At 39.3% G+C, this 19,834-nt stretch overlaps 1 protein-coding gene across 7 annotated transcripts; it reads right to left on the minus strand.

Annotated features, from left to right (window-relative positions):
- Positions 1-10: 10 nt before the first annotated feature.
- Positions 11-18,077, minus strand: LOC106138655 (regulating synaptic membrane exocytosis protein 2). 7 transcript variants are annotated; one of them, XM_013339866.2, is made up of 22 exons: positions 17,870-18,077; positions 15,607-15,811; positions 13,613-14,096; positions 11,417-11,949; positions 10,746-10,962; positions 10,014-10,178; positions 9,542-9,678; positions 9,089-9,334; positions 8,868-9,005; positions 8,621-8,779; positions 8,341-8,427; positions 7,900-8,026; positions 7,266-7,402; positions 7,071-7,179; positions 6,139-6,340; positions 4,161-4,291; positions 3,940-4,086; positions 3,617-3,764; positions 1,383-1,545; positions 915-1,112; positions 426-560; positions 11-305 (listed from the first exon to the last, which is right to left on the minus strand). In XM_013339866.2, exons 1-22 carry the CDS (start codon positions 17,977-17,979, stop codon positions 303-305), a joined length of 3,981 nt encoding a protein of 1,326 aa, XP_013195320.1. In that variant the 5' UTR covers positions 17,980-18,077; the 3' UTR covers positions 11-302. The 7 variants fall into 7 exon arrangements, with proteins under 7 accessions (XP_013195320.1, XP_060810369.1, XP_060810370.1 ...); XM_060954386.1 differs by having other exon boundaries at positions 7,038-7,179; XM_060954387.1 differs by having other exon boundaries at positions 7,131-7,179; positions 7,855-8,026.
- Positions 18,078-19,834: the final 1,757 nt, after the last annotated feature.

Below are 19,834 nucleotides of genomic sequence, written 5' to 3' on the forward strand. Positions count from 1 at the left end.
ATACTTAACTGCATTTGGCTTTTAATACTTAATTACATATTATTGAGTACACTATACATTTGTTTCATTGCTATAAAATGCTATCTATTCAAAACTCCGGTAGGCATTCCAAAAGAAAATAAATATACAAATTATTATCTTATAATGTTTCGTTTTATAGAAAATGTCCTATAAGTATTCAAGATATTTCGCGTTTTATTATGATATTAAAGCAGTATCACTAAATTTATTAATTATTTGGACAATTTTTAATCTTTGTTTTGTTGATATAAGTTCTTCCAATATTAAGAAGACCCCCTCGGTTACTGAAAATAAAAACATTGTTTCAGAAATCACATTAAAATATTGTTTAGTGAATATTAAAATTTTGTTTAGTGAATTATTCTGGGTACCATACTCAGTAAGTAAGTAATAATAATGCTCACCAAAGAAGTAGTGCCGAAAAGCTTGTACCATCCGATGACAATGTTGGAAAGATTGAGGTCATCAAGCATAATCTGGGCGACTCCCATGAACACTTTCTTGCCTTCAATACGCCCATAATCGCCCCATACTGTGACCTGTTACAAAGAACGTACTAATTAGATCAGATTCTATAATGTCATACATCATACATCAAACGCCTTAAAGCTGTTATTTTTATAGCACTTTACTACGCCCAATTTTCATTGGCATATGTTTGTGTAGGACGAACACGCTCCCATACATTGCGAAACGATCCTTTTTGGGCACGTCTTAATCATTATAATTGGATATTAAAATTGTAAGGCCGCGTTGCAGTTGCAGCGCTTCCAATCTGAATGGAGATATTATGTAATGCTTTCGATGTTAACTTTTGACGTCATTCGATTCGTTGAAGAGATGTAAGTCTATTATGTAAATATAAAGTATAATGTACCAAGTACTAAACGCACCTGTAAGACGCAACCTTTGTAGTTCTCTCTGAAAGTGAGTGTTTGCTGGTAAAGCGGGTCCAGCGTGCGGCGCGCGGTGCTCGTTTTAGCTTTGGCGACACACCGCTTGCCGTTCACCAGGTACACTTTTACATAAGGCGCGGGCAGTGTTCGGCTGCCTTGTCTGGCTTGGAGACCTCTAGCACGGATTACCTCCACCTGAAAATTTATTTAGGACTAAAGTAATAACGGAAAGAAAAGGAGCCTTACACCTGTAGGTCTAGTCAATCTTAAGGCTGTTTTTAGTGTATTTGTTACAAACAAACAAACATACATATCTTTTTTTATAGTCTGACCACCAAAATTAAGTTAGTCCCAAGCACTTTTATAATGTTTTTAATAAAATGGTGGGTTAAAAAAGTCACAAAAACGCGCAAATCAACTTTCTCTAAGTAAATTCCTGTTCATACAAATACCATAAGGAATTACCTCAAGGAATCCTTTCTGGTAACACATGGACAGTTGCACGTCGCCCAAAGTGGGGGCTCCCAACAACTGTCGTCCGACCAGTTGACCAGGGCCCAGACCGTCGATGAAGTCTGACAGACCTCCGCCGTCCGACGAACCAGATCCGCGCATACCAGGGGACCACCTACGAATGCCACCATTCGATAACATCCCATAAATTCACTTTCCTTTTGACAGTACCAGAGTTTTTTTTTTCTTTTTTGTCACTAGTAGTTTATTTTCCAGTTATAAACTTGAATAATGAAACTTAAATATCACAAATACACAAACACAATTTATTGCTATGCATTGGTTTAGTACACGAAAATTATTGACAACAACAGCTACTACATTATGTGAAGTATGCCTTAACATTTATGCTGCTGCTAAACATTGTTACTTCCTGACATACGAACACAGTCCAATGCATAACGACTAATAGCAAAATATGAAGGATATCGGCGGCTTCTATGATATCTATGGGAAATTACATAACATGAAAAAAAAGTAATAATTTTCAACAATAACCAATTTTCATAACTACCATAGGATTTATTAGAATTAGGTACAATAAAAATTACAACAAGAACAACATTGATACAATAGTGAAGAAGAGGGCGGTAGTCTTTCGGATGCATCGAGTGATGAAATTATATATAAGTACTTGGAAAGTAGGTACTAAATATGTAATATATAAAAACTGGTCAATAATCTAGTAGAACTTCATGGGTGCTACTTCTAGAGAGCGGCTTGTATCTAATAAGATTTTACAGGTTATAACTTAATATAGTACCTACTAATACACTAAATAGAAGTTATATTACTGAGAAGTTACTTACTGAGAAATCTAAAGTTTAATATTATTAACATAAGAAAAGTAAGTAGATTTTTCCTATAATTCTTTCGTTTAGTTTAAATCAATTAATTTTTCACTGTACTTAAATTTAAGTTTATAAAAATACCTGACTTTGTTTAATAAATTTTTGCGTGTTCAAATTAAAAAGATGAGTGATTTTTATAATCTACATGCATGGGTGTTGAGGTTGGTGTGTGTGTGTGTACATACATCGAACGTTCCAAAAATTTTATTGACGACTTATTAAAAAGTGCATAATTTATAGCATTCAGGCAACATTAAAAATCGTGCAGTTGTAAAATTAAGGAGCGCGTCCTGATCTTCGATTTCAGCATTCCCGATCAACGTCTGCACATTGATTGAAAATCAGGAGTGTCGAAACGAGAGCTTTTCGACAAGAAATGAAGTCGAGAAGTCAAATAGAGTGCGTTGCCTATGCGAGAGAAGACCGTGCGTGCTGAACAGAAAAGAGGATGAAGTTAATAACACCAATTAACCGGCATCATGCGTTTACAAGACGAGAGGCACACAGAGTGGGAGGGGGGGGGGGGGGGGGGCAGAGTAGAAGACGCAGGAACATCAATGCACACTCGAAATTGGGCACTCTGCAGACTGCGGCTAGGGCGCAGAAGGGAGCGGCGGAGCGAGCGGCGACCACTTACGAGGATCCTTCAGAGCTAGATATGGAGACGAGGCTGGTGGTGCACACCTCGTGCGAGCGCTGGAACGTGGTAGTCGCGGGCCCGGAGCGCTTGCGGCGTGTCGTCTCGCCTTCCACGCGCCGCACTAACCCAACATTCAGTACCCGTTATGTTAGCACATCACACGAACGGACGTTTTCCGTTACACTTTTCCATTGCAATTAGAGGATTATTTAATGTGTTATGAAATAAACTAAACGTTTTATATTATAAAACATATTTTAAATAGCCAATTCAGTGTTTAAAAATTTTCCTACCTAGTTATATAAATTACGTTTTTAAATATAAAAAAATATACAAAATTTTTATAAAAATGATGTAGTAGTATGTGTAAATTTATCAAAGCACGGTGTATCTGTACGAAATATATTTTACCGAAATAAGTAATTTTGAAGGCACGAAATGAACCTATTCGCTCGCTCAGAAGCTAATAAAACATTTACCAGTTAAAGCTCTATTGCTAACTTCACAGAAGCAAAACATTGCACATTCAACTACCATTGTTGTGGATTGTTTTAGCATGCTGTGTCATTTATAATTTGAGCCCTAGGCATTGTTTTGATAACATATTTGAGAGATATGGTAGTTGGTGTGGAGGGCGCGAGATCTACCGCCGCCCGGACACTATTGCCTCAATGTCGTGGCAGCGCGCCACGAACCTGTCATCGTCGTTTTCGCTGGAGGCCGAAGAAGCCCGCGAGACTCCTGCGACGGCGCCCCGCATTTCTCCGGGCACCACCTCCTCGCTGCGTTGAACCGTAAACGAATTTTTTCCACGTTTACCGAAACCTAACCTCCTTTTCCGTCCTGCCGATCATTTTATTAATACATACTTAAACAATTACTACTACATCGTATGCCAGCCTTTACGCTTATTATACTTTTATAATATAATATATTTTTAATTTAATAGCCTAAAGGCTCGCACTTAGTGCGCCAGTATGTGTGTGTGTCTGTGTAAGTGAAATGTGATAAAGTTCACCTGTAGCTGATAATTGTGAGGTCGAATTACTCTTCTTGCCCATACCGGGGCCGAAGTAATCCCGGGGCTCAGCTTTCAACAACACGTCGTCACTGGTTGGCTCCAGTTCACCGGCTCCTCCGAGTGCGGTGTCGCTGAGGCTGCCATCTTCAGAATATTAAAAAGTTTAATATGGTACACAATACACATCAAAAAAATTTCGCATGAGACTAAAATATTACCTGCTTTCTCATCAGGTGGTACATCAGCATTGCTGAGACTCCTTGTGAACTGCCCTCGCCGCGACTCGCGCCTCTCCAGTGGTTGCGACTGGTTGTTACCGCGCCCATTCTCTCGCCCGTTATAGTCATTACTGCGTTTTGATGTCCGACGAGTAGATTTGTTATTTTGTTTTTTGCTCGTAGTTTTCATACATTGTTTTTTATTATCAGTATTCCGTCGGGGCGTGTGGCCAATTTGATCAGCAACAGACATCGGTCGGACGGGCGAGCGTAGCTCCGTCGGGTCGTCGTGAGGGTTGTGATGAGTGCCGACGAGTGGTGAATGTGAGGCGACAGGAGTGAGCGCACGTCGGGGCGAGCCAAGATTTGGGGGAGAAAGAGCAACAAACATAGAGTTAGCCATCATACTAAATTCTCTATCTAAATGATTTGATGATACTAAAGAATAAGACCGAGGGCGAGCTTTTTTTATTATAGAAGGTAAGGGCTTTTGTGTTAGATCTAAACTTGGTTGAGGTGAAGAGGAGTTAGGGGAGCGGTACTCTTGGAAAGAAGGGATTTCGTTAATACTAACTGTGTTACCATGCTTTTTATACAAATCTCTATTTAAGTTATTTTTCAATTCTAATAAATGAGATGTATTTGTGATTGCATCTAAATCAGACTTTGAGGATATACTCATCTTTTTAAAAATATTTATATACTCATCAGGAGATGTTTCCAAGTCTGGTGTTCTTTTAGATAATAACCATACATCGGAATGGCGCCTACGTATATTTTTTTCTTTTGATAATCTTATTTTACCATTGTTATTTTCACTAGTAACCTCTAAAGGAAAGTCTAGTGATTTTCTACGCAAATTTGCTTTTGGTGTTTTATCACAATCATAACTATTTTTCAAATCAAGTGAAAGATATTTTTTTCTTTCACTGTTGCCTAATTTAGAAATAGTTTTAACTGCAGAAGACGTGTTGGTGATATTGCTACCATTATTGGAATCGTGATTATCGTTATCACAGGTATTCTGTCTTTCAATGCTCACGTGTATGGTTGTTTCGGCTATGCTGCCTTCACTGTCGTAACCATGATACAAAGTGTCAAATTCACTAGTTTTTCTCATGTCTATTATATCTCCATCACAAGTAGCCAAAATATTTTCATTACTGCCTTTTATATTGTTAAAAAATACATGTGGGATATTAGGAAGGGACCGTACATTTCTAGTTTGTTTCAAATCGATAATCGGTAATTTCCTTCGTCTTATTTCTTCAGTTACTTTAGGCTGACAGTGGCTGTTATCAATAGTATTGGACCGTTCATGAAACCAATGTGTTGCATTACGATTGTTTAGCTTTCTTTTATGAGCCTTTAGCTGTGTTTGTTTGTCATCGTGATATGTATTTAACAGGAGCGTCCCTCTTTGCTCGCAGCTAGCAGAAGATGACGATATGTTTTGCAAAGTTTTAGGGTTTTGAGGCAAGGCAATTTGAAACACATAATCTCTTTTGTTTTCTGTTATTTTGTAAGTTTTAATGTGTACAGGGTATTCAGGGCAACTGTAGCTTCGTTGGTAAGCATAGCGATTGAGGCACTCTCTCGTGCTCGAACCGGCGGAGCGACTTCGGGCTACTAAGCGTCTCAGCCGACGCGTTGGTCGGGCACGATGATTTGTAGTGTGAGATAATGTTGAATTTAACTCTAATCTAGACCGAATTCGCCTTCGAATCGCCCGTTCCGCCCCGACCGGTATGGAAACATAGGGCAAAAGACGACGGTGAGATCGATCGTGATGACAATAAAGATAAGTATGCGGGGTAGCGCTATCGCAAGAGGAAGATGTACTGTTTGGGGGAAGAATTCGTCTGCGGCTGCAAATCGTACGAATAATGGTTTTGTTTATTGTTATTTATAGAATTTCGTCGAATCGCCTATGGACAATAACTTAACTGAACGATGTTAAAATTGGTCAATAAGGTACCTGAGCATGCGGGTAGGTCGAGGTCTCTCAGATTGTGTGCTGAAAGCGCTAGAAGTGACAGAACCCACGGACTCTAGATCCGAGTCTGCAGCGGCAGCGTCCGGCGATAATCTTCGTCTGGGCGCCCAACCTCCACCACCTCCGCCTCCGCCCCGAGCTGCCAGCTCGGAGTCAGACAGCCCGGCGTAGTGACGTTCCCAACCTGTTACGATATGGCCTCTTTAACTTTATGACACATGAAAAAGTATATCAATACTAGAGGCCGCCCGCGACTTCGTCCGCATGGAAACCCTATCAATCCCGCGGGAACTCTGGGATAAAAAGTAGCCTATGTGTTATTCTGGGTCTTCAGCTACCTACATACCAAATTTCATGGTAATCGGTTCAGTAGTTTTTGCGTGAAAGAGTAACAAACATCCATACAAACTTTCGCCTTTATAATAGTAGTAGGATTAAGTCTAATGTAGTGCTGTCTACTTCAACTACGTTCCACTAGTTTTGTGCGCAGTCATGTAATGAAGGAATAGTGGTATCGGGTGAAGTGGCGTACCTTTTTCTGTGAAGAATTTTTAGAATATTTTAATAATTTTTAGATGATTTTTACATAGACACTTATTTATAAATATTGTTTCTTATGAAAGTTCTAGGATCTCTAGGATGGTCTCTTTTATTCTCAAAGATAAGCCACAGATTATGCTAGGTGATGGGATCTTTATTTTAATTTTTTTCAAGATCTTCCAAAAAATAACATCAAGGAGTACGGCATACGGCAGCGGAATTCTTTTTCATGCCAAGTATGCTAAAATTACAAGATACCAGAATAAAAATTTGGTTGCAAACCAAAATTTTATCGAGATGTTTAAGGTACTTAGGTCCAAAAATAATGTGTGGGGGTTAACCGATTGCTTTGGACGAGGTAGGCGTGTATTGACCTTGTGGCGTGCTGCGGTAGGTAAGTGTGGCGCCAATGTGATGCGGGGCGATCCACTTACGTTCTTCCAGGTCCGCTGACACTTGCGCACGCACTGCCCTCTGGGCACCCTGGATCGAATTCTTCAGTTATTGATATTGAAAATACAAAGGTGGTTTATCAAATGCTGCAATTCAGGTTAAAGAACGATGCCTACCTGATGATGTGGTATTTGAGGCAGCTGCCTTTTCTTTGGACTGGTAGTGGGCGTGGCGGTCGCCGACCGTGATTGAAAACGCGGTGCATATGCATGTGTCGGTAATCTCGACCCGTCACCGCCTCGCTCCTCGTTAACTGAAATATTATCAGAAAAGTCTTCTTCACTACATACATGAAAGATCAGATGAATATATACACAGTCAAATGAATAAGAAATTGCGAAAATGTTTTTTGAAGGAACCAGTAGAAAATGTCATGCAATTAGAAATTTATGAAATGATCCACAACCGTTCGACAATTTTAGTGCATTGCTTTCACTTTATTAATGAATTGTTCGAATTCCTTTCAGATCAGTGAAAACAGCACACTTGACACACAATTAGATGAAATGGGTACAGCGTGCTCGTATTAGGTAGACAGGACAAGGTTTGCGGAAAATGCATGAAAAAAAAAGTATTAGTGGAACAGAGCGAGGAAGTAAAAGTAGTAAGTGGCAGTAAAGTGGTGATGAGCGGACGCGGCGAAAGAACGTGCGTATCTCGTAGAGAGTGTTCCGTGCGGGGTCTGGCCCGCTGGCGTTCACGGACCCTCGGGGTCGGGTGGGGTTGGTCGGCGCGGCGCCGGGTGGGCACCTGTGTATCGCCAGCCGGCAGCGTCGGCGGGCGGCGACAGCGAGCGGCGCGGCGACTTGCTGCGCGCGCGCGCCGGCCGCGCTACGCCTGCCGCCGACTGCGAACGCGCCACGCTGTACCCTCCACTCTGTTGGAAATGATAAAAGCTTCATTATCTACCTGGAAAATAACTTCCATATATATAGCTTTTGCCAGACCCTGACTATGTACATATCTTGCCATCATGTATCTACTAGTAACAAAATATATAGAAGCTAGGTATCTTACAAAGCCCTTGAGTAATTAAATTCCCATTCATCCATAGAGAAGTGATATAGGCAAAACTGGTTAGTAAAAGCTAAAAGATAAAAGATATAGTGGTCAACTTCTGTAGGAGTAAACTTCGTTGACCTAGCGTTTATCTATCCAAGAAATTAAGTAATAAATTCAGATAGAACTCACTCGCTCCCTGGATAAGCCAGCAGCTCGCACTCGTCCTGCTGGGGACACGTCTCGTCTGCTGTTTCTAGTTCCATCCATGTCCATTCTCTGTGAACAATGGTTCCGAATCACATAATGTCCTCGATATAAGAATATAAGAAATATTTTTTTATTCCGGTTACTCCTGTAATGAGGTAAGTATGAGAAATAAACTCTCAAATAAAGAAAAATGTTCGCCTAGTCGCCTACAATAGTGCTAATTTGATGGAAAGAAAAATAATGAAATCATCAGGAGACTTACATCTTGTGTTGGCGGTGGACTGGAGCTGGAGCCTAGGCTTGAGAGCGAGTGATGGCGACGAAGATCGCACTCGCTTGGAGTGTCGGAGTCTGACAGACGGGACGTGGAAGTCGACGGAGGAGATAAGTGCTCGCCATCCGCCTCATCTTCACGATATCTCTGAAATTATTATCGTGGTAAGTACCTACTTAATAATTTTTTTATTCAAGTAGATAACGTGCGCTAATTGGTAACTTATTTTACTTACACTAAAACTAACAGATTCTTCGTGAGGGCGTAGAGTGTACCAGTTTGGTTCGTGATTCATGACTATGTTATCAAGTTCCAAAAGAACTTCTCCGAGGAAATCGTTTGGTCCATATCGATTAAGATCCCAAACGGTTACCTACAAATAAAAAGTTTCCAAAATATAGTTAGGCCTAGAAAAGTTATCGTTGTAAAAAATATTCATTTAAATAGTAGTTTTACCTCTAAAACCCTCTTCTTTATATCAGTAATACGTATACCACAGTAAACGAAGGTCTGATTCCATCTTGGTTCTAAAGTATTCGCCAAAGTTTTGGTTCTACGTTTGCTTTTTTCACTCTTGTCGGGCAATAGGAAAATTTTGCAATATGGGCAACGTGGGGACCCGTCCGACCTGGGAGTCAAGCCATTGGCGGAGACAACTGTTACCAGCAACTGTAGAGCGCTGATGTCGAAGTACACTTTGAGCTGTTAGAAAAGAAATGGCATTTAGCATTTTCAAGTTTTCCTATCTTCGTAGTAAGGTCAGTTGAATTATGAATCAGCCTATTTGTATACCAATTTTTGCGTCTCTGGCGTGGCATAGATAAATCTAGAAAGGGTCTTGTTTATCATAAAAATATTAATTACAATGTATTGTGGAAAATTTTCACTAACGCCGGTTAAAAAAATTACCTGTATTCTACCAGCAACATTGGCGTTATGATGGTTATATCTCCCTGGACGACGGCGGGCGTGCACATCAGGAGACCCTGGTGAAGTCACTAGTACACTGGGCTTCTCACAACCTCCCATAACCTCCGTGTAGACTTCTGTGCAATTAAACAAATTGTATAAAAACCACTTTTACTCGGGGATCTTAAACCTTAATCAGGCATAATTCCCTCTTCCCAAAAATTCTTGATACAATATATTTGAGTTACTACTACTTAAGAAGCTGTACCGACTCATCTATTTATTCCTATTATTGAAATCTTATAGCGGTCATTATTTTCTACTGGTTCCTTGTTACTAAACAAAAATATGGCGACTTAAAAAATATAATATTGCACATAGAATTCAAATGTCTATAACCCTGTTAGGTTTTCAGGTCATGCTTCCAGCATGATTAAATACCACATTCTCATCAGGATCATATCGTTTATACCTTTGTGATTCCTCCAAGGCTGGGCTGGCGCCCTAGAGGCGGTGATAGGTCGCGAAACAACCAACTCGACATGAGAATCGTGCTTGCTATCCGCAACAACTTCTGCTACTTCATCTGCACTTCGACCTTGAAGAGCTTTTCCATTCCATTGAAGAACTTCGTCACCTAATCGAATTATGTCGCAATTTTAATGAGAAGTTTGTCATTGTAAATTCATTTTTTTGGGCTATTTATATCAAATATATTTTTTTAATTTCTTATTCATATTTCTTCATATCACTTAATAACTTTATATCTCATATCTTTTGGTTCTACAACATTGGTTGACGTCAAATAAATTACTTAAAACTAAGTTTACTGCCGCTTCCAAAGCGTCAGTGGAGAAGAAGCGGTAACAAACTGCACTGCAGCATTTTCTTCAACAACGTCAACTTCACAACTATCCAAACTTGAAGTAGAAATGTGGACAAGCGAATACATTGTACAGATTAATTGATTTAAATGAGATTTTAATAATAAAAATAAATATGATAAATAATTTTATGGATATCAAAAGAACTGTCCAAGTGAAGACATTTACAACGACCATTTTCTATTATGATTGTTACTATGAAACCTTCACAATTAAGAATTTTCGTTAAGAACGTAATCTAAAAGATCGTTCTTCATGAGACTGTCCCAATATATCCATTAGTTATTTGATGCGTATGGTATTCTAAAAACAAATCTTACCTATCCTCAGTTGCCCTTCCAAATCTGCAATGGAGCCTTTCTTGACTTTCTCTACTACAGCACATCTGCTGCCATCTGGCATCAGCTTGCCGCCCACAACTTTCAGTCCGAGGATAGCGGCTGAGGAGTGCGAACTCCCCTCCACTACGCTCTTGCGCAGCACCATGTGGCCCACCATCCGAGTTCCGTCCGCAGACACTTGCCAGCTTTGCGGAAACTGTGGCATTATCAAGACAACACTTGAATATAAGTTATTTCGTTATGTAGTCACGTTCAAAATACTACACATTGTGAAAAGATCAATTAAGTTAAGCAACTTAGCAAAGGTGTATACTGCGAAAAATAGTGCACCGTGCACATTTAAAATAATAACAGTGCATGCCCGGTCAATCATGCTACAGGCAACAATGAAACACCTTCACCGCAACATTTTCATGTAAAACGGGCTGAAATAAAACCTTAATTATGCACGTTACGTCTCATACCTACAACTTAATTCCCAATTTACTTGTATCTGCTCGCTTAAATTAATATAAACCTGAATTGTTTTGTGTCCAGCCATTGTTTTAATGAACTGATAATTCAACATTAACTATTACTACATAGTAGGTAAGTATAAGATTTTTAAGCAACTAACTAATAAGTACTTTGTAAAAAATATTTTATTATACCTTTGGGCAATCGCCTCTATTGGAATCTTCACTTGACGTGAAGGTACTAGAGGTATCGATGCCCGAGTCTTTGGTCGCAGAGTCTTGGCTGGTCTGGCGTTCGGACTCCCAGCGAAGGGAAGCCCAGTCTTGGGGCGCAGCCGACGCGTCTCGCCCACCTCGGGGAAAAGTCGCGGCGCCCTCGTGGCCATCAAAGCGAACAGTCTTTTTTCTCCTTTCAGTAAAACGTCTGTTATCAGAGGAGTCTTCCCACAAATAGGCACTCTTATAGACAGCTCGGTCGGGGCGCGGGCCCTCGTCCGGCGCGTACGGGCGCAGATAGGCGCCCTCTCCGTCGTCGCGAGCTCGCCACCGGCAGTCCGTCACGGAGTCGAAGCTGCGACCGCTACCCGCCGGTCTGCCCGATTCGAATGCACTCCGCGCGTCTGACTCGTAAGTGCTCGGCGAATGATTAGTCAAATTGTAATAATTGTTGACAGCTACACTGGCGCTGCGCAGGTGCGGGTGCCGGGACCCACACGCCTCAAGTTGTCCTATGAATTACATTGTATCAATGGCAGCTCGAATCAGTTTAGGTTATTCTAGTTCCGCACGGTGATTTATGCACCCGTACGCGCCCGGAGTCATTATTCTAACAATATTCCTTCCCCAGATCGACTTCATAATTGTATGCATATATCTTGAATAACTCGAACATCTTACAGATCCAACCATTCAGCTTTAAAAACAAATTAATCGAAAGCAGTGATCACGCACAAGCGGAAAGAATGTGTGTCAAGTCAACTTATCCAATGTCATACAGAAAAACAACACTCAAAACAAAGAACACTGTCACAAAATCTAACGGTTTTGTAAATAGAAAATTCAACGAATAAATACACTTCTTTTCGCCCAGGCATGCGATTCTTATGTCAGTTTGGACCATAATTCTTTCTAGAAAATATTTCTTTGACTTGACACAATGTTAGAATTTCATTGTGAAATTATAGATCTAAAGAACATACGTAATTAGATTTTGGTTCAAACTAACATTGGGATTAATAGAAGTACATTTGAAATTTAGAACATTTTGTTCTTTAATTTGATTAGTCAATCAATGATTTAAATAAAATTCGCAAGTATTAACAAAAATAACATCTTGCTTAGCCAAGCTTTTATTTCGTCATTTAATAAAAAAAGTGTAGTTAGTAAAATTAACTCGAAAACAAAAAACCTTAGAAGAGATAGACACCGAAATTTGAAGGGAAACAAAAGCTTGTAAAATGTAAAATATATAAAAAAATGCACTTCTTTAATAAGACTGTGTCTGAGAGAAACAGCCGTGACAGAGGTCGACCAAAGGAAGAAGAATTGAAGAAAACAGTCACGAATATTGAGACATCTAGACTCAGCAATATACAACGCTCAAATCTGTATATTACGGGCCCTCTCACCGCTAAAAACTTTTTCATTTTCTCGTTTAACATCGCCTGACGCTGGCTTCGGGAGTTGACGGAACCGCTCCTATCTCTTTTACCTGTGAACAGTGGGATGGCCAGGTGAGCGCCGGCTCTCCGTCCGCCGTACGTCGGCTTGGAATATGTGATTGCCAAGCGCGTACAAGAGCATATCACGCTTGCAGTAGTACATCACTATGTTGATGGGTAGTTCAACTTGTATGGGAATAACTCAACTCTTGCACACTCCGTAAAGTGCAAGACTTGAAATAAAGGTAATATGCAGTCGATATTGTCTCCAAAAAATTGTTGAATCGAAGAAGTGTACACTTGGAGGAAATCGATGCAACGATAAGACATTATACACTACATGGACAAGACATGATATTACGTAGAGATAAGTTTAGGTGCTCAACACTATCTGGTTCTGTGAAAGATACTTATAAATTAATGTTACAACTTAATGATAAAATTACCTGAACAATTCCAACTAGGCACTAAATTACTGAATACCTCGCACGGAACACCTTAACTTTATCATTTTATAATGTAGATGATGATGACGAAAAATAGGTTTTATAAAAGCTGTTCATACGAAATCGTATAGGTATGTTATTTATCGTTAGTGTTATGTGTTGTGTATTCTTGTGTGTAAGGGCACTAAAACTAAAGAAACCAAAATTATTTCGAGAGGAGAGGGCTGTAGTAAATCGGATTGTTGGATGATTGGAGGGAAGCAAGGAGTATCGTGAGTACTTACCTCGATCTCGACATTCATCGTTCTCGTCGGACACGCACTCGACCACTTCGTCGTCGGAAGAGGAGGAACGCGGAGGCAGTGGTGGGTGCGACTGTACATGAGGCATTAACTGTGACGATGGCGCTTGGGGAATATTATCGTCCACACCATAAGCAGCCTTTTGTCTTGGATGCACTAAATGTGGATGCGTTCTAGCTAAGCCTTCTAATTCTCCGTAACACCGAGATGTTTCTTGCTGGCTGTACTGTCGACGTAGTGCGCTGCTAGATCTCTGAAGCGGAAGATTTTCTTTTTCCGCCGCGCTGTGAGCTCGTTCTAGTTTGGGTCGCTTGTCAAGAGACGAATCAGGTTGAGTTGGAAAACCGCGCATATCGGCTTCCATTCGCCATAACATAGAATCTTGACCAGCGCCTTTGTGTATCCATTGTCCTGTTTTTGATAGCAGTTCTTGTTTTTTGCGACATAATATGCAAACCCATATAACCTGTAACCAAAATGCAAATATTTGCTTTGGGCTTATATAATTAAAAGTGAAAATTTCTGAGGTTTACATAAACGCCTTACGGGATAGACAGATTCAACGAAAGAATCTTTCTGTTTTACTTTCTTTGGTATACTTAGTTAGCCACAAAGTTAATTCGAAACTTGTGTTACGAGATACTAATTCAACGATACTGTAATTTATCTATCTATAAACATATTATAATAAAACAGTAAAAATATTTTGTCTGTACATTTAGTATTTGTGACTGAAATGGATAGAGGGACACTTACAATGAATAATAGAAAGCAAAAATTTTTTTTTTAATTTCTTTTCTGTCTGTCTGTATGTATGATCACGATTATCTCCGAAAGTACTGAACCGATTAACTTAAAACTTTCACCAATTGCTTTGTTTTAACTCAGAAAAACATTTAAAGTTTGTTTCATCAAAACCGGTTCACTAAAAAAAAGTTAGCGACATTTGAATGAACTCAAGGCATGAGATTGCCTGCAAATAAGTTACGAAATTTAAAATTCAAAGTCATTTAGGTATCATTGTACAACACCAAAACAAAAAAGAATAGGACCACTCCATCTCTTTCCCTTGGATGTCGTAAAAGGTGACAAAGAGATAGGCTTATAAATTTGGGATTCTTTTTAAGGCGATGGACGAGCAACCTATCACTATTTGAATCTCAATTCTATCATTAAGCCAAATAGCTGAACGTGGCCATTCAGTCTTTTCAAGCATGTAGACTCTGTCTACCCCACAAGGGATATAGACGTGACCATATGTATGCATGTAGTCTACTTTAATTTCGACACCACCGCAACGGCCTCGATAGTCCGGTGGTTGGCGCGTGATACTGTGAAGTTGGCGGTCCAAGTTCAAGCCCCAACAAAAACAAGTAATTTTTTTAATTAAATTTCTTTTTGTGTTGTATGAGTATTTTATTTAAAAAACTGAATAAAACGGTAAAAATATTTTGTCTGTACATTTAATATTTTGATTGAATTTTTTTACATTTTTTACGCGGACGAAGTCGTGGGCAAAAGCTAGTAATAAATACTTGTATAGATAAACATCCAAACCTAGAGTAATGAAAAAAGGTAGGTTGTCATCATGTTGTCATGAGACTGTTAGCTCTGTTGGTCTGTTTGTCTGTTGTACCCCGTAAGGGTTGAAGACGTAGTTGTGTGTATGTATGTCATCATGCTCTGGCCGGGATTTGAACCCTTAGCGTACTACGCTTGTTTGTGACACCGGTGGTCCACAGAGGCCATAAAATTGAACGATTGGACGAGGATTCTGATGAAATGGAGATTCATACACTTCTATTGTAATCGTTTCTGTAAAATTCCGTCAAGTGATTCGGATCTTATTTAAGATCCCAATCTCTTAACGGACGAATCTGTTTAGGTGTAAAGATATATTCCATAAATGCGATCAAGATCATCCCTTTGTTTAAAAGTAAACGTACATGACATTTATGACATTACTAAATACTGACCTTATTAGAACGGAGTGTAACTTTCCCACCACACCTGGCGCAGCACCTCACCCTGCAGTAGTGGCAGGAGTGGCCGACGCCGTCAGCAAACTTGGTTTTGAGACAGATATGGCACGTGGCAGCTAGCTCAACTCCGGCAGCTCGCTGCATTTCGTTCCTCGTGCGAATTGTCTGCTCCAACACCGCGACTTCATCTTGCTTTCGTCTGTTTTTACAATATTCCACTCATTAGTATATTTTAGAAAATGCTGGAACTCACTATAAAAATAATAAGGCATAATTACTTTTGAGTGTTGATCTAAGAATTATGTTTTCCTGCAAGCTTGTAGAGGTCAAACGGAAGTCGCTTCGTGTAAAATTCTAACTTGTCAACTCCAGGTTGTGCCCATAAACGGAATACTGTCATATGAAAATCTCAGATTATATAGTAATCCCTAGGTGTTAGTCGACTATATTTACTAATCTCTGACATGTCAAGCATCACGACGTTTAACGTAATATACATATCTAATGATAGTTTTTTTTTAATTTAACCTTAATTAGAAGACAACAGCTAAGAATGCAGTAAGATTTATACCGCATTGACGCAACTTTGTTAAAATCGATGAGTACCTACCTAATTTATATTGAATACTCTTATTATAATATTAGAATACTTTATCAGAGCCGCGAAGTCTCTTACTGGACAGAGTGCACACTCAAAGTTTACGCCTTAAATTACGGTCGCAATCAGCCTGTACATATCTCACGAAGGGGCCACTGCTTAGTGGTTGCCATTCTAGAACCTACATGCCTGCCTTCTATTCTACGCCGTAAAGGAATATGTTTTGTGTTTTTTTGCGTTATTATATTTGGGGCCCTGGACTAATTGTAAACCTACGCACGTCTATTGGTAATCAATGAGTACAAATTCCAAAGAGTTTTCCATAGGAAAACCAAGAAAACAATATCTATGTGGAATCCAAGAAACCGTATTAAATCATATTTTGTTACTTGTTTGCATGAATAAAGCGTTTTGGATACTTCCTCTTCTGTCGCGTACGAAACAGTAGCTTCGTAACCATTTATGGTAGAAGAAAAAAAATCTTCATACTTATGATAGGTACCAGTTACTAAATTATATACTTTTTTTTCATTTAGGTATATTCGATTGTTTGCTTTGCTGCTGAAAACTTTATAACATCACATTTTGCTTCAGAGTGCTTGTTGCTTTTTAGCCGTGTGTGATAAAATAGGTCACTAAGTAGGTCACGGGCTAGGCCCAAGAACAATATCAGTTGGTCAGACTACAATTGAATTAAAACTGTAATAGAAAAAATATTTGAAACTGATATTCATTTTAATTGTAAGTAAATAATATACTAGTTAACTTTTAATAATATCAGGTAAAACAAACTGAAGCATTCCTTTGTCTGTTTTGGTGTATTAGTATTATTTGGGGCAATTCTACTCTAAAGTATAATTTAGATAACGTACATTTTTATTAATAGGTAAAAGATATGACTGAAAAGCAATTATTTAATAACCCACCACAGTCATAAAATATTAAACGAGTTAAACTGAATTAGCACACTGATGAATTCACTAAATTAAAGTAAGATACCTACATGCCAGAATTTATTCCCTATTATTTATTATGGGAATAAGGAGGCTGAAATCTTACACCACTCGTCCAAAATAAATTAATCGAGATAATAATATCACTATTTTTAAAAAAGTCAACCGTTTTACCTTTACCAACGTAGATGGATGTAATGTGATTCAGCTTCAAGGCGCAAAGGGTTTATAATTCAATTATTGTATACACGCACTTATTGTTTCATATAATAAAATGCTATGAGTCAACATTATAGCCACATCCACCCGCATTGATGATACAGCAACTAAAGTGTAACTACCTAGATTCTACAATTTTGTAAATTAACAAGGTAAGTACATACACCTATTTTGTTTTATCGATGTCTGGTAGAGCTTACTACCTATACAACATGAACTCAAATACTATTTATAACTGAGGCAGAAATATGTATAGGTATATTTTTTTAATGTATTTTATTACATAATTGAATTATATATTATTCATCTCTAACCCGGGATTTAATGGAATCAGAAAACTTTATGAAGGAAACTGGTCCTTGTTGTTTCCATTTGGTCGTCCTCGGCAACAACATTCACATATGGTGCATTTAAACGAAAAGCAATGGCGACTCGGGGAGGTGGTGGTAGGGCAGCGCGGGGAGCGGGGCGCAGGGTGCGGACACACCTCATGATCTCGTGCTCACGCTGCTCCTCCTGTCGCTGGCGCAGCATGACGTTCTCGATGATGGCGCGCTCCTCGGGCGTCAGGTGCGAGAGATCCGGCATGTCGGCCATGGCGGGCGGCGGCGAGCCGCGAGCGGTGCGCGGGCCCGCCGCGTGCTGCGGTGCTGTGCCCGCGGCGCGACAAACCGCGCGCCTCTCCCTCCGGAGGTTTATTCGGTAATGCCGGACGGGCCAATGGCGCGGGCCCGTGCACTGACGTCAGAGCGACTATTGATCGAGCTTGGCGCGACGCCGTCCACCCACCCAGCGCGCCGCCGCGCTTCAACCCTCATGTGAAATGTGTGCGCATTACGAGAGAAACCTTGCCAAGTACATTTGGAACAGTTACTCCGTTTACAACAGCTGCAATAACATGTTCAATAAATAATTAAACAACAAATATCCCAGATTCATTAAGCTGAAAGGCAAAAACCTAATTCATAGACTCAAAGTAAGGGAAATGTGTGTTCTGCTGATAGCTAAGAACGAATATTTATTTTGAGAGTGCAGTCCGGGGGAAAAAATTGTAGTATAATTTTCAAATCATTAGCATATAATTCATAGTAACTCTTTTCTTATTATTTGAAAAAATTGTATGTAAAGCCGTACAACACATAACTAACGTATCGTTACGTTGGGTAGGTAGGTACCTATAATACTTTATATTGAACAAATATATCGGGGAATATTGGCTGGCCAACAAATTCTCAAGGTTAAATGGAAGTTAGCCATCGTTAAGGTAAAGTTAGAACATAAGAAGTATCTTTAAATAAGCCAATTTTAAAAAATGACTTGACTTTGTGGCGACATCTATACGCCACAAGTCACAAAAATAAAAATAAAATCACAACATCTATCAGTCAAAAACAGCGAAAAACCTAAATCGCGCAAACTAAGATTTCACGGATTGGAGCAATACATACAACCTCCGACACAACGTCGTCGGAGCCACGGTTCCCCAGGCACACCTAGCCTGGCGGAAGATCTTCCCTTTGGTGGCGGTCGAGCCGAATCATCGCTCCCGCTACAACTAAAATAAGTAGACGGTACTCAAAAACTAGCATTAAAAATTATAGTCGTAAGTAAATTTATTTAAAATTCAGACATTTATTCTTAAGTTATAAATTAATTTATTCTAAAATTTGGTTTTTTTTTGAAAAGCCACATCTGGCTTTTGTTTTACAATATTATAAACTTCCCGTGGTAATTTCCGGGAGAAGTCTATGTTACTCCTGAAGCCATCAAAATCGGTTTATTTTTTTTTTGGAGTAATATTCTCTACGACCAGAAATATATATTTTTTTAATCTTAATAATATGAGTCCTAACATAATCAATAGTTCATTAGAAAAAATATTTTACTAACCTGCGTCTACGCACGCTACGAACTGCTTCGTCCTATGCCGACGCTATTGAGCTACAGCGCTACGATTCGACCCGCCTATGACTACACGTCTACAATGATACGAACTACGCGTTACGAATACGAGTTTATAACGCGTGTTTCGACATCGACATTCACATCCAGTCTCATCCCGAACATTATGGTTAGTTTTCTGAGAGGAGATTAAACAATTTTTTTAGACAATCTATTATATTAAGTAACAAGGGTGAATGACTCATCAACGCCCAGCCAAAGAAGCCAACTTGTTAAAAATTTGTATGAAAAAAAATAAAAATTTTGATTGATCGACTTGAAATTTGGCACGAATGCTTTTTGGCAAAAATAATCAAAGAAGTGTCTCAGGGTTTTTGAAAATTTTATATCTTTATGGGCAAAAAGGGATCCAAAAAACCAAGTCAACTAATTTATCTTCACAGAACTGAAACCACATAGCCAAGAACTTGATATTTTCCAAGGCGCGTGACTTTACCATATACTTTTGACACAAGAAAGAGTTTTTCAAAATTAAATCCTTAAATGGGAG

Source organism: Amyelois transitella, chromosome 4, assembly GCF_032362555.1.
Source record: "Amyelois transitella isolate CPQ chromosome 4, ilAmyTran1.1, whole genome shotgun sequence".
NCBI lineage: Eukaryota > Metazoa > Arthropoda > Insecta > Lepidoptera > Pyralidae > Amyelois > Amyelois transitella.

Excerpts from the sequence above, each read along its gene's own strand:
- LOC106138655 (XM_060954383.1), bottom strand. The coding sequence starts at position 17,979 with ATGGCCGACATGCCGGATCTCTCGCACCTGACGCCCGAGGAGCGCGCC. Across the intron at positions 10,963-11,416 it reads ATAGAGGCGATTGCCCAAAG|TTTCCGCAAAGCTGGCAAGT; the intron begins GTATAATAAAAT and ends ATAATGCCACAG. Across the intron at positions 8,428-8,620 it reads GTCCACCGCCAACACAAGAT|AGAATGGACATGGATGGAAC; the intron begins GTAAGTCTCCTG and ends CATTGTTCACAG.